This window comes from Emys orbicularis, chromosome 22, assembly GCF_028017835.1.
Source record: "Emys orbicularis isolate rEmyOrb1 chromosome 22, rEmyOrb1.hap1, whole genome shotgun sequence".
Lineage (NCBI taxonomy): Eukaryota > Metazoa > Chordata > Testudines > Emydidae > Emys > Emys orbicularis.
In genome coordinates this window covers 14,107,018-14,120,429 of record NC_088704.1, presented here as the reverse complement: position 1 = coordinate 14,120,429, position 13,412 = coordinate 14,107,018, and the positions used below count along the sequence as shown (strand labels likewise).

At 39.7% G+C, this 13,412-nt stretch overlaps 1 protein-coding gene across 1 annotated transcript in view; it reads right to left on the bottom strand.

Moving 5' to 3' along the window:
* RERE (arginine-glutamic acid dipeptide repeats) overlaps positions 1–13,412 on the bottom strand; it is a 311,393-nt gene that overhangs the window by 63,353 nt on the left and 234,628 nt on the right. Inside the window, exon 11 of the mRNA XM_065421264.1 lies at positions 13,050–13,130. Coding sequence (XP_065277336.1) covers positions 13,050–13,130 — 81 coding nt within the window. The remainder of the gene's footprint in view (positions 1–13,049; positions 13,131–13,412) is intronic.

The window sequence follows — 13,412 nt, the reverse complement described above, 5'->3', positions numbered from 1 at the left end:
GTATCTACTATGTTTATGTGCCTACTGTATTTTCTCCTCCAGTGCCCCAGAATTCTCAGGATATTGTATTATCCTCTGGCCTGCACAACATTGTCCATCTGTGATGCTTGGCTGAGGGCATAAAAATAGAGACACGTATGACAATATTAGACTCCAAAGGAGACATGGGAACCCTCATCTCATAAAAAGAGCATGTAGTGTCAGGTCAGTTCTTACCCTACCCCTATGAGAAGGGAAGATGAGGGAAGCCAAGAGGGGCTTCTCTGTGTGCACATCATAGTTTGTTAGTTTTTAAAAAAAAAAGATTCAAAAGGTCTACTCTGCAGTTAGTTCTGACTGCCTGAAAGGTGGGCAGAGACTTTCAGGAAGGGAATGCAGGGAGGATAGGCAATGAAAGAGTGGTGGAGATATACCTACCTCATAGAACTGGAAGGGACCCCGAAAGGTCATCGAGTCCAGCCCCCTGCCTTCACTAGCAGGACCAAGTACTGATTTTTGCCCCAGATTCCTAAGTGGCCCCCTCAAGGATTGAACTCACAACCCTGGGTTTAGCGGGCCAACGCTCAAACCACTGAGCTATCCCTCCCCTGTCCCTCTCACAGCTTTGGAGAAAATGTAAGTAAAGAGGGAGCAATAGAGATTTGTTTGCAGTGTTTTGTGAGGTTTTTTTGGTTGGCAGGATTTATTTCTCAGATTCCTTCCAACTGCTGCAGTTTGGGTAATGAAAGATGCGGCTTTAGGAAGGATCGCCTCCTTAGTCACAAAAAAATAAAGGGAACATAATTAAGCTTACTGGAAACAAAGCTAATCAAAGCTGGAGGAATAACAAAGGGCAACAGAAACATTTTCACTCTATCACATCCTATTCTCTGGCTAAGAGCCCAGAATTTTCATTACAACTTTTTTTTTTTTAAATTTCACAATAGCATTAGTGAGCCCCAGCCCAAGATGCCTTGCTGTACAACTAAAATTTGTAGGAGGTCAGCCTTTCATGAGGTCAAAAACCCAGCGTGTGGAAAGTGTTAGGACTGTTATGTAGTAGGGGAGGTTCTTAAAACTACTACTGTTTTGCTCTGAACTCTTGGAGCTTCACAGATCATTAAAGGTTTCTGAACCACAGAGAGAGAAGGGTAGAGTTAGCAAAATAAATCAAGAGTTCCTCTGGGATGCGCTAGCGCTTACTCAGAACAGGCTTTAGGCACAAAGCAGGCACAGAATTAAACAACAGGGAGGACATTCAAGATGGAAGGGGGAAAAAGAGCTCTGTTTTATTACATGGAATGCACCCTCCTTTTCTTTAAAGATTAGGGTTTTAGATGCACCGCAAGAAATAATTCAGCTCCTGTCAGGGAAGCGTGGGGGGGGGGGGGGGGGGTTAGGAGCATGGAAAATGGGAGCAAAATCAAATGAAAACATTCTGTCCAGATGAAGAGTGATGGATTTCACTGTGGTAAGGAGGCATTTGTCACCTACTTTTTGGGGGTAGTTGATATTTTACTCTGTCACAGTCTCTCTGAAGTGTGGGAGGGAGAGGGAAATGTTCCCTGCCAATTCTGCCTTTACCAGATGGTCAAAAGAAATAAGAATTTCCCACCCCCAGCACTGCCAACTCTCGCAATTTTATCACGAGTCTCGTGATATTTGGTACTTTTCCTTAAAGTCCCAGTTTCTGGAGTCAGGTGATTACATGACAGTCCCAGCTTTTATTTTATTTATTTTTAATAAAAGGTAATTTCTAGACCTCTCAGTTGTAGACAAAAGATGGAAAACATGAACCCTAAAGGCTTAAAAAAGAACGGAAATAAAAATAACTCAAAATTAATTATTTTTAAAATCTCAAGATTTTAAAGCCAATTTCATGATTTTTTGTGGAATCTAACTCATGATTATTGGCTGCTTGGGGGTGGCAATAGTACACCCCCTTTTGTTTTTCTAGTGGGCCAAGCAGCAAACATTCTGCTTTGTGTTTACTTCTCTGCTGTGCAACTGCATTGTGGTGCCTGCAGAAATGTATACAGCTCTGGAAACAGTAACAGATGCAAAGCCAGGGTCAGTAGAGGGAGTCCTGTTTATTGGAAGCTCAAAATACAAACTCACTAGCAACGGGGGACTTGATGTTGCAAGGTATTCACTGCTACAAGGACTTGCTCCTGCAGATATCAATGGTGCAAGTTCAAGATCCTATCGTCCATTGACTTCAATGGAAGTTAGGGCTCAGTCTCTCTGTTTTCTTAACAGTCTGCTGCAATAAAAGGGATGGATGTTTACACAAAGAAATGCACCATTCCTTGGATCAACCATCATCCATTTACTGCTGCAAATAAATCTGACTCTATCAAACTTCTGCAGTAAGCACTTCCCTGTGAGGAAGAGTTTTGGAGCAGAAGAGGAAGGCAGGAGGAAAGAGAATGCGTTTCTGTATGCCATATTAAATAAACACATTGTGAACTACATAGGTATAATGCCACCACAGGGTTCTGGTAACAACAAACCACCTCAGCTCCCTTCATGCCACAGACCCCTCAAATAAAATCACTGCCCCATAACTCTCCATTCCCAATTTATTCTAGAAGCTGTAAAATTCCAGGGAGTTTTCCTTGGCTAGAAGAAGCTAGTAATCAAGCCTAGCGTTTGCTTTTTACAGCTGGTTTGAAACAAAAAGAACAAAATGAGTGCATCTGTCTCCTAAAATTATCATTGTCTGACTCTCACAGCACAGTTATAGCAGCATATTACAGGAATATTTAGGACTGAATAATGTATTTTTTGGGGGGGAGGCCTGATTTTATGCCAAGATAACATTGTGGATATGGTTCTTACAGTGCATCTGGGCTAGGAAGCAGTGATTTAAGGCCAATGATCTGTTGTGTGAGAAGAACGTTAATTTCATGCCCGGTGTGGCGGGCAAGAAACATGAAAAGGTTGTCTACTCACTGCCAAAATCTGATCATCTTTTCTTGGCACACAATCACTTGCCCTGAAACATGTTTGCTCCACTGAACCACATGTCCTGGAAACTGGAGCCATGAATACCTGTGTTAGAGAACTGCACACTGCCTTGAACAGCTACGAACTCCCAACTACCCTGATCCTCTTGCAATCGTGGAATATATGATGGGTCAGAAAATGCCATTTTTTACTTCTGGGACTTGATAGCTCAAGAAAGTCTCCTCCTGCAAATCTCAACATTGAGAGCTAATACAGTCCAGCCCAGAAACAGAGAACACACCACATTTGGAGCAATACTTGGATGAGTCTTTTTCAATATACTTGGCCAAATGCCACTCAGTTACAATACTGCAACTCCATTTGGCCCTCTCCATAAGACAGGGGGCACTTCTACTAAGACTCATAACATAACAGGGAGGGGGGGGAGGGGAAGGGAAATCTTGATAGGCAACACATCTGCTTGCTCCTCAAACATAAGCATGGAAGAAGCCTAGCAAAAACTCTATCCATGTCATCCATTCATTGGCCTCCTGAGTGTAGGTAAGGACAAAATTTGGCCCAAAAACAAAGACCACCCCTCCCCGCAATAAAACCCATGCAGCTAACACTTTTGCATACATTTTAAAAATAGCAATGACTGCTATGCTAAAATATTTACATGTATTTTAATAACAACCCAAGAATGGAACTGTGTGGATTTTATCACCTGAGAATTCACTGTTTCACAATGTGCTATAATGTGGACTAATGGGCTTCATTCATATCCACGGCTTGAGGGTCAAGCCCTCAATCTTCTCTGCACCCAGTCCCTATGCCAGTCTGGATTAAGTTATTATGTCCACTAGTTGTCTAGGAGAGAAAATATAGGACAGAAGGCCTAGTCAGAGGACAACAGCTCTCAGCACTTGCTATCTAAAGACTTTATATTACTTGAAGTAGAGAAATTCTGGTGCAACACACTTCTCTTGCAAGACAGGGACTTTCAGGTTTCTTCTTCAAAAGCACTCCTCCAGCACAGATGATCATGGCTCTTAAAATACAGCAAGGCCTTTCAACACAGTATGAGCATAACCAAACAGCTGTAGGATGGGAGATCTTACTTTAGACCAGGAACATGAATCTTTATGCTAGTAGAGAGGGAAAACTCCAGTGGTTAAGGTGCTTAGGACTTGGGAGTTGTACGTTCAACTCCCTACTCCACCACAGACATTGCGTGACCTCGAGCAATTCATTTAGTATGTCTCAGTTCCCGATCTGTAAAATGGGGTAACCATACTTACTTTTCTACCTCACAGTGGTGTTGTACAGTGAAGTGTGAATATATTAAAGACCGTGAGGTGTTCTGATTCAACAGTAATGGGAATCATAAGTACAATCAATAGGATTATTTCTGTAGTGCTCTCTCTGTGCCTATTATCTGAATAATAATCCTACTGATTGCTGAAAATGTAATCTGAAGTGTCCATATTTTCCTAACAGATTATCAGGATATTTTTCAAAAACCAAAACACCATGCAGAGCTAAACAGAGCTTCTTTGGCACTGTGTAGTTACCCAAACTCTACAGCGTTATACCCTGTTATCTAAAGTTTATAGGTGAGTCAACAATCCCTGGACAGGAAATTTCACAAACAAAGATACTGCTTCAGGAGTCTCTCTCTTTTTTTTTTTCTTTTTTAAAACCACATCCAAGTTCTAAAGCATATCTTCACCCTCTGCACTGGGAAGAAAGCAAACCAAAATGATGGGCTTGCTGCTCCAACCTCGTGGAAAATGACTGTGTCAGGATAGATGAAACTCAACGGGAAAAGAGGAAAAAAATGTGCAAACATCTAAGGAGAGACCTACTTTAAATATCTGAGATTCCCAGGACCCTTAGATTGATGCCTGAGGATCTGGTACAGTCTCAGCTGCTACAAAGAAAGAAAAGCGAATACCTTTTCTTGTAAGAAAGGGAAGATGCAAAATTCAGAAATTCCGTTGTTGAAAACGGAAACATTCTTTTCAAAGGGATTCTTGTTCCTATAGCATGGACATGGAATGAGAACTCACGATTCAATAAGAGATTAAACAACCAAGACAATAAAATGTCTTATGATAGCAAATCAAACAGAAGGTAAGGAAAATACAGTGCGTCTGTGTAACAGAATTACCAAGAGTCACACAAACATCGTTCTTCCTAAATTGCTGAAAGAGAAAGTTGTGCAATATTGCATCAATTTCTCAAATATTCTTGGCTTAGATCTCTAAATAGGCATTTTTCCCCACCGAAGCAAGAATTGTGCTCACTGGCTCGTTGACAGAACAAGATGCAATTGGCTAATGGTTCTCTTTTGCTTGCAACAATATTTTACCTCTAACTACCTCTAAACCTGCAGAGTAAAATAAACAATGGTTTTCAATCTCATAAGTAAACTAGAAAACAGAATCACTGTGCAAACAAGAGAGTTGATTTACTGCCCATACTACACAGAACTGGAGAGTCCAATGGACACAATGAACCTTTTTATTGTCCCTGGTTGCATCACCTATGAAGGTTTTCAGTATGCTGCTCAAATGAGCAGCTCAGGCCCTGAGCTGTTAAAGTTTCAAATTAATTTGGTCTAACTTTTTAAAAGTAATTTGATGGGAAGTGGGGGAGGGGAGCAGGGTGAATGGAAAGTTATTAATATCAACAGAACAAATTAATTTGATGAAAATGGGGGGAAAGCTGTTAAAAGCACAAGATAAACTTTAGAAAAATCAATGCAAACAGGCCAGATTATGCCCCTGCACCTCGGTGCTCCCACTGAAATCAATGGTAGTGGCACATATACATGAAAGGGTAGGCTTTGGCTTCATGTAGACTAACCCAAGGTGTGACCTTGTCTTTAGACTAATGGCCATATATTGGTGACATGAAACTGAGCTTGTCCAATGTAGATCGGCAGAGTTCAGAAAGAAGATTTAAATAACAGATTATGTATGCCTTTAGGATACAACCTGCCACAACAGAACAGAAAGAAAACTTTTCAACAGAGAGAGAGAAGAAGAATAGGAGAGTGTATGGTATATAATACATGAAATAAGAACTGAGAGGTTGTCCAACATGCAGTCCAGGTTTAGAAATGGACTTTCTATTAATCTGTGTTATAAAATATGGAATCATTTCCAGAGTGGACAGACACAGACGGAATCAGAACTTTTTTAATACCTTTCCAAACCTTCCATTTGTTTTACTATCCAATACAAGAGTCTGCATTAGGTTTAACAGTCAAATGTTTCCTCATCTAAAATCAAGCCAAACCATGGTGAATACACATTATTGAACACCCCCTCAATAGATAAATATCTGGTCTTTGTAAACAGCTTTCAGCTCAATACCACTTGGTATGGCAACCCCCATCTTTTCATGTTCTCTGTATATATATCTTCCTACTGTATTTTCCACTCCATGCATCTGATGAAGTGGGTTTTAGCCCACAAAAGCTTATGCCCAAATAAATTTGTTAGTTTCTAAGGTGTCACAAGGACTCCTTGTTCTTTTTACTTAAATCTATGATGCTCTCCCATTTGGGCTCAGCTCCTTCAAGTTAAACATTTCATAAAATTCGACGACTTGTTCAGTCCGCTCCTGTTGTGCAGTGGAAAGTCAACCACTGCCTAACAGACTACTATACCTCGAGCACAGACACACTAATATCCTGGGCTCCATTAATCAGCAAAGAAAGTCACTCACTGGGTAAAAAAAACCAATAAGCCAACATGTTCCCTACTGAAGTGTGGGTTTTTCTGTTTGTTTGTTATGCAAACGAATCAATGGTTCACTTACACAGGGAGAGCAACTAACCCATCCCGCAGCCTGTTGTTCACGCTGGACAAAAGCCCAGTGGGATATCTGCTATGACTGCAGAAAAAAAGAGAAGTGTGAGGTCATCAGATTTAATAGTCTGAAGCCTGGTCCCTGTTTTAACAAGAATAAAATCCTCCTACTGCAATATCCATAGGGTGGAAACACTAGCAGCAATGAGGAGAACTGAAACCAAAAGAAGTGCTGGCTGTTTACGTTGGCAGTCATTTCAAACTCTAATGGAAAATTTCAGCTCTGACTGCATCAGGGGTAGAACAAGTTATTAAGGAAAAAGGTATGGCATTTGAACAAAAAAACCCGTACGTAGCTTATCCTTATTCGAGTGCTCTACGCTGCTGAAGCAAAGGCAACTTGAGAAATATTGCACCAGAACCAAACTGTGTATTAATAACCCATCATTAGGGGAATATACTGTCCAAACAAAATATATTTCCTGTGGGAAAGGAGGACAGTGAGTAATACTGTCCATGCCACGTACACACAGTTAAGTTTAGCTACTGGTGAAAATAAGTTATGTTATACTTTAATGTGAAAAAGCTGATGCAAGGCTAATCCATCATTTTATACTGAGGGAGTGAAAAAAAACCCTCACCTAAGTAATTATTCCATTCCCTTTGTTAAAGGAACATCTACTATTTGACCAGATACAGTGAGAGAAAATCATTACCTTTAATTTGCTTACAAGTGGGCTGGACAAACATTACTTAGGCTGTTAGCTGATTTGCTTAATTACATACAGTACTGACTGTACAGAGGACAAATACCTCACCCGTCTTAGTGCCTTAAATACAGTGACCTTTCTAAACTTCCACTGTTTTGCAGCAATACATTATAGCACTCTGTTTTTTTAGGAGCTACTGAGGAAGCCAATATTGTAGATTATGTAACACTAGATTAAGCATTAATGAGGCAAGAATCAGATTGTTTATCTAAACCCCCAATCGGAAATTAAATAAAACTTTATGCTGAAAGCTCAGGCTGCAGTCATTTTGGCCTGCTAATATTAACAGAGTACAGCTTATTCAGTCTCAGAGATAAGTCCCCACAGCATTCAGTTTGGGCAGAGGGAATTTGCTGCCTGAAAAGCCAATATTTTGCCTAAAGAAAAGGATGATGCATATTCAGTACTTTTGCACATATTTAATAGAATACATTTTTGGTCTAAGGGAGGCAGTTGATTTTCATGACTTTTTCATAAATACTGTAGATTTCAGACGCTAAATGCAATGGCACCAGCCCTCAGGTACAACTTCTAGATTAACTTCTCTCTCTCTTATCCCTTGCTAACTGGCCAAGCCGAAAATCAAGATGCTAGTGGAGCCTCTATGCCCAATGTGGAGACTCAGAGCAAGATTGCACTAAATACTGAACTCCGTTACAAAAAGACGACAATAAGGCTTTGTAGGGAGTTCACTAAGGCTTGTCTACACATGAAAGCTAATTCGGAATGTTGTAGAGTGTGAATTGAGAGTGGAATAGCTATTCCTAAATGATTCCATGTGCGCTTACTCTTATTCCAGAATAAGAGTGATTTATTTCAAATTTCCTTAATTTAATTAAAAATTACACCAGAAAAAGGCACTCTTATTCCAGAATAAGAGGGTCTACAAATGCAGTTACTCAGGAATAGCTAGTCTACTTTAAATTCACACCCTGCCTTATTCCAAATCAATTTTCATGTGCAGACAAGCTCTAAGCAACTATGAAAGGAACTCAAGCCCTTCAGCCTGGTGGGTGAAGGCTGGACAGACAATTAGCTTCCTGCCATGATCAACCAGCACTACAGGCGTTCTGTAAAAAAAAAAAAAAATTAGCCATTCAAGGATCTCAAAAGCACTTCCTAAAGATAAGAGTTATTGTCATTTAAAAGCTGGGCATAAGAGGATGTGCAGTAGTCTCAATGGAAGTTCAGGGTTCTTATATCTTAAAGCAACTGTCCCTGAGTGAGTTACCCGAGGCCACACAAGTCAACCAGACAGGAACAGAACTCAGCTTTGACTCCCAGCGCCCAGCTCTAAATTTGACCAAGCTCTTTCCCTGACAACACAACTCAGTGCTCTCTCTTCTTCCTGGTCCTGACTGGGATTTCTAACACAGGAACGTTCTCAATGTCTGGTAAGCCAAAGAGCAGAGTTGCCTGACCTGTTCCTCAACTCTAGTTCCTCGCCTGGAACAAGCAAGGAGACCAGTGTGGCTCACCTCACCTTCTTTCCATCTTTTTACCATTTATACAGCACCAGTGTGCTAAGTGCTTTAGGAAAAACTTATGACCACCAGCTCCCAGCCCTGTGGCTCCTACAGTCCATCTGTTTTAGGCCTATCACTATGGTATTTCATGTAGAATTCTTCAGCTCAGGTAATTCAATGCCATCCTCTGCGGAATGTGGCGTAAAATGAGGGTTACGAACATGGGGCTTACAGAATTTCAACTTTTTTTTTTTTTTTTTTTTAAACTAAGGCCCAGACATGGAAAGCTTCTACTTAAAGCTAAAGCAACTGACCAAAGTGCCTTCTTCTAGTTGCACATCTAAACTCAAATTTTCAGAATAACTGAAGCCCGAGTACCATTTTCAAAAGCAAGCTAGGCAATTAGCTGCCAACATCACTTTTGAAAATGGATCTAGGCGTTTCTGAAAACGTTGTTCTTAGTGCTATTAAGGGGAAAGGACCGACCAGGTTGCTAGCATGATCAAGAAGTATATTTAATTCTGCCTCGGCACGGGGGCATGGACTCTTGAGGTCTCTTCCAGCCCTATATTTCTCTGATTCCCTGAAAATTAGTCTGACATAGTTTGCCATTTTGACCACCAGTGTATTAACCAGAAGAGGTATGAAAAACTATTCATGAGGGAATGAGGGGAGTAGGGTACTAGCAAGAAAAGAGAAATATAAAGTTATATGACAACCCAAAGCAAATTACAAAAATTATATTAAAACAAATTTACACACGGGCCTTCTTCTCCGGGGTATTACATGGTTAACATTTACTGATCCAACTAAAGCTCCATAAACTTGTTAGCTTTCCTTAATCAACTCCAGCATTCCCATTTCAGCAGGGGGCATGCTCAGATAAGAGCTAGCTTTAGTTCCTGTGTGTCTTGCTCATAAAAGCTTGAAGAGAATGTTAAAGCTATTTATGCACACGCCCACTGGGAACCTTCTCTCAGACATAATTGCTTTGAAATAAACTGGGAGTGTGAAGACCTAAAACACACAGCTTTGATATACGGCAAATACATTCTTTCATCAGGATATTTTCCTTGCTGGTTATTCGTTTAGAAGAAACTGTGTCACAGCTAAAATGCACAAATTGGCCAATCCAGGATTTCCTTTAAAAGGATATGATACATTGAGGGGGTGGGGGATAGGTAGAGGTGGGAGTGAAGGCATCCCTCAAGCAGAGTGTTCTCTAGTAGGCTTGCAGAAAACAAAGCACAGTAGATATAGGACCTAATTCTCATTTACACCCAGGCCAGAGTAAAGTAGAATAAGTTATAGTCGCACCTATCTTAAGGCCCATTTAAACAGCGGTGTAAAGCAGACAATGTAAATGAGAATCCGGTTCAGTCTTTAACAATTTTATTCTTCTATCAGATTCTTTCAAGCATAATTCTTGTAACATTGCAACAAGGATCTGTGCAAGATCAGAGAGGCATCAGGCCGTAGTTCTCTCGCAGTAAAAGAGTGTGTGTGTGTGTGTGTGTGTGTGTGTGTGTGTGTGTGTGTGTGTGTGTGTGTGTGTGTGTGTGTGTGTGTGTGTGTGTGGAGAAGGGGCTTATACTATAAACAGAACTGATATTAAGAAAGTTTGGCTGTAAGTGGATTTCTCAGTACATGATGACTGAGATTTATTTAACCGTTCAAAGCAGGCAGGGATAACCTTTGTCCTCCTCTCCCAAGTTATGAATGATTTACCTGATGAGCTCTGATTAATTAGAAGTACATATGACCTATAATCTTGTTTCCACTTAGGACAGGTCACTTCAGAAATAGCCCTGACTCCTTTTAAAATATATTTTGCAGACTTTGGGAGCAGCTCCCAAAGCTCTGTCTTGCTTATTTAGTCATTTTTCAGAGCTATTCCTAGTGATGGTCTAGTGGCCAGGAATCAGAGAGAGAATAATTTAAGAGTTATTAGGAGCTTATTTCATATTGGAGGAGAATGGTGGCAGGCAAGTAGTTTGAAGCCATTCTGATGAAAGAAAATCACGGCAGATCTAATTCCATAGCCTTATAGTTTGGAAATTCTCCTAAAGGAAAAAGCAAACCCAAGGAGTCAAACATTAGCTAATACGGGTCTGATCCTACGCTCCTTACTCAGGCAAAACTTCTACTGTGAACAAGGAGTGCAAGACTGAGCACTAAAAAAGCAGAAACTAAACTTGTGGGCAAGAATAGGAAATGGAGATTAAACAATCTGATGTAGGTCAAGGGTTACTTGTAGATCAGTTACCACTAGGGGCTAAAACAGCCTGCTCAATACCATCTACTACACTCTACTTCAAATCGCTTCACCTTAATGCTTAATCTTCTCAGCACTAGAAGTTTAGGCCTAGCACAATAAAAATGTAATGCTTGAACAGTGATGGCCTGTATCAAATTTCACATAGCTTGCAACTTCACAGAACTTTTAGGGAGGGCACAAGGTCTGAGAAATTCAAGTTCAAAAGCAAAAGACAAATTGTACAGCACTGGAAAGTAGGGTCAGAAATATGTCCCCAGTTTGCCTTACTTCAATGTGTCTTTTCTTTGATATACTGAAAAAAAAATTCTTTTGCAGAGAGAGAAAGTATTTTATTTTTAAAAATACATTTCCGTGTACATGCAGCTGAAATGGACATATTTTTCTTAAGTAGTATTCAATAATCAAGTACTTTCCTAGCAGCAAAATGCACTTCTAATCTAAAAGCCAATCTCTCCTAAAAACATTTCTGGGGAGTTATTCTGAAGAATAATGAAGGAAGAACTGCTTAAGCTGATTACATCCTGGATTTGTTAAATGTTGCTAAGTATTGTCCAATTTCCTTCGAAGATGTCATCTCTCTACAAACCACCTTCACTCATAAAAAATGCATCAAAATAGTAAAGTCAAGTCTATTTGCTCTTGGTGCAGTAACTAATATTTCCTAACATTACCAATAACATTGGCATATTAATCCACAGACAGACTCTCTAGGATAAACCTTTCACTCTCCCTTTCTGTTTGATTCATGTGATGGTATTAATGTTTTGCCCATGAGAGACTGTGATGTAACAATATAATGTCACAAAGACATACCTCAGGAGGGTAGGAAGGAAACATCTTAGTATCCTTAGATGGTTTAAAAAAAAAAAAAAAAAAAAAAAACCCATACACTATTACAATTATTTTTTCCACTCAACATTAAAGTTTCACACAAAATAGATTTAATATTAAGTCACCTCCATCCAGTGATGTTTAAATAAATATTTTCAACAGCATCCCATGAATATGAATGCCATTTCTCACCCAGCAAAATAAGCGCTGCACCAACATTTTCACTTCACTTGTCCCTAAATTCAGGGCAATAGTGAAGACTGCTTTCCAACACCACTCTACAAGTAGTTAAATGACACCTGCAGCATGGAAACCGAAGCTTCTAGAGAGGCTTGGCAATCAGGGCTAATGGAAAAACTAAGTAGATTCCCAGAGCTTCCCAAACCCTTTAAAGTACAGCACTCTTCCTCATCTACCTCCCTTCTTAAATGCTTACCAATATTTTTAGTAGAATTTGACAATTATGTAGTTGTATTAAGGTCAAACAAGTAACAATCCTTAATTCAATTTGGAAAGAAAAGTCTTACATTTGCTGTCCAAACATAAAAGCGGCCAGCACACACCTCATTCTTCCAGATTCAATCAGATTTTATTTTGATTTAGGCTTTTGTTAATTACCCACTGCCATTTGAGCTTAAGTTGATGACATAAATGAATTATCCCATGATAATGTCTATATTTAAAATTAGATTTGGGCTCCATAAATACCTTCCCAACCCCCTATGACTTCCTCCAATAACAACAAGCCTATTTTATATCTTTCATACACAATGCTTAAAAATTGCAGGTAGAAAAAAAAATACAGTAGCATTTGTCAGCTGGGGATTTCTCTTCCATACATTTGAGCCAGACACTCAATTGAGGGTTAAAGAAAACTGTTTCATAAGATCAAATGGTTAGAAGCAGCAGAGGGGGAGGAAAAAGGCAAGTTACATAAAAGTCCAATTGTACTTACAGTCTCCTTATTGGGAAGTAACTCCTTTCGGATCCTGAAGAAGTTCTTGCCGTACTGTCTCAGCCCTTTAATGAAGCGTTTCTGTGTAAAAAGATAAAAACAGAGTGTCAGCAGAGAAAAAAAATATTTTTAAACAGCAAAATAACTGTTCTCCTCTTAGGGACTGCTGATAAAAGGAGAGAAATGTGCACACATACAACTGAAGCCATCAAAAAGGGGAAGGCTTTGAAAAGCACTCTAAAAATTCAGATTTACTTAGAATTGAACCACAAACTTCCAATATTTGGAGCTAAAAAAAACTGCTCAGCCCTTGGTACAAAATGATTCCAGTTAGCGTTCAAGGGTTTGAGAAACACAGTCAGC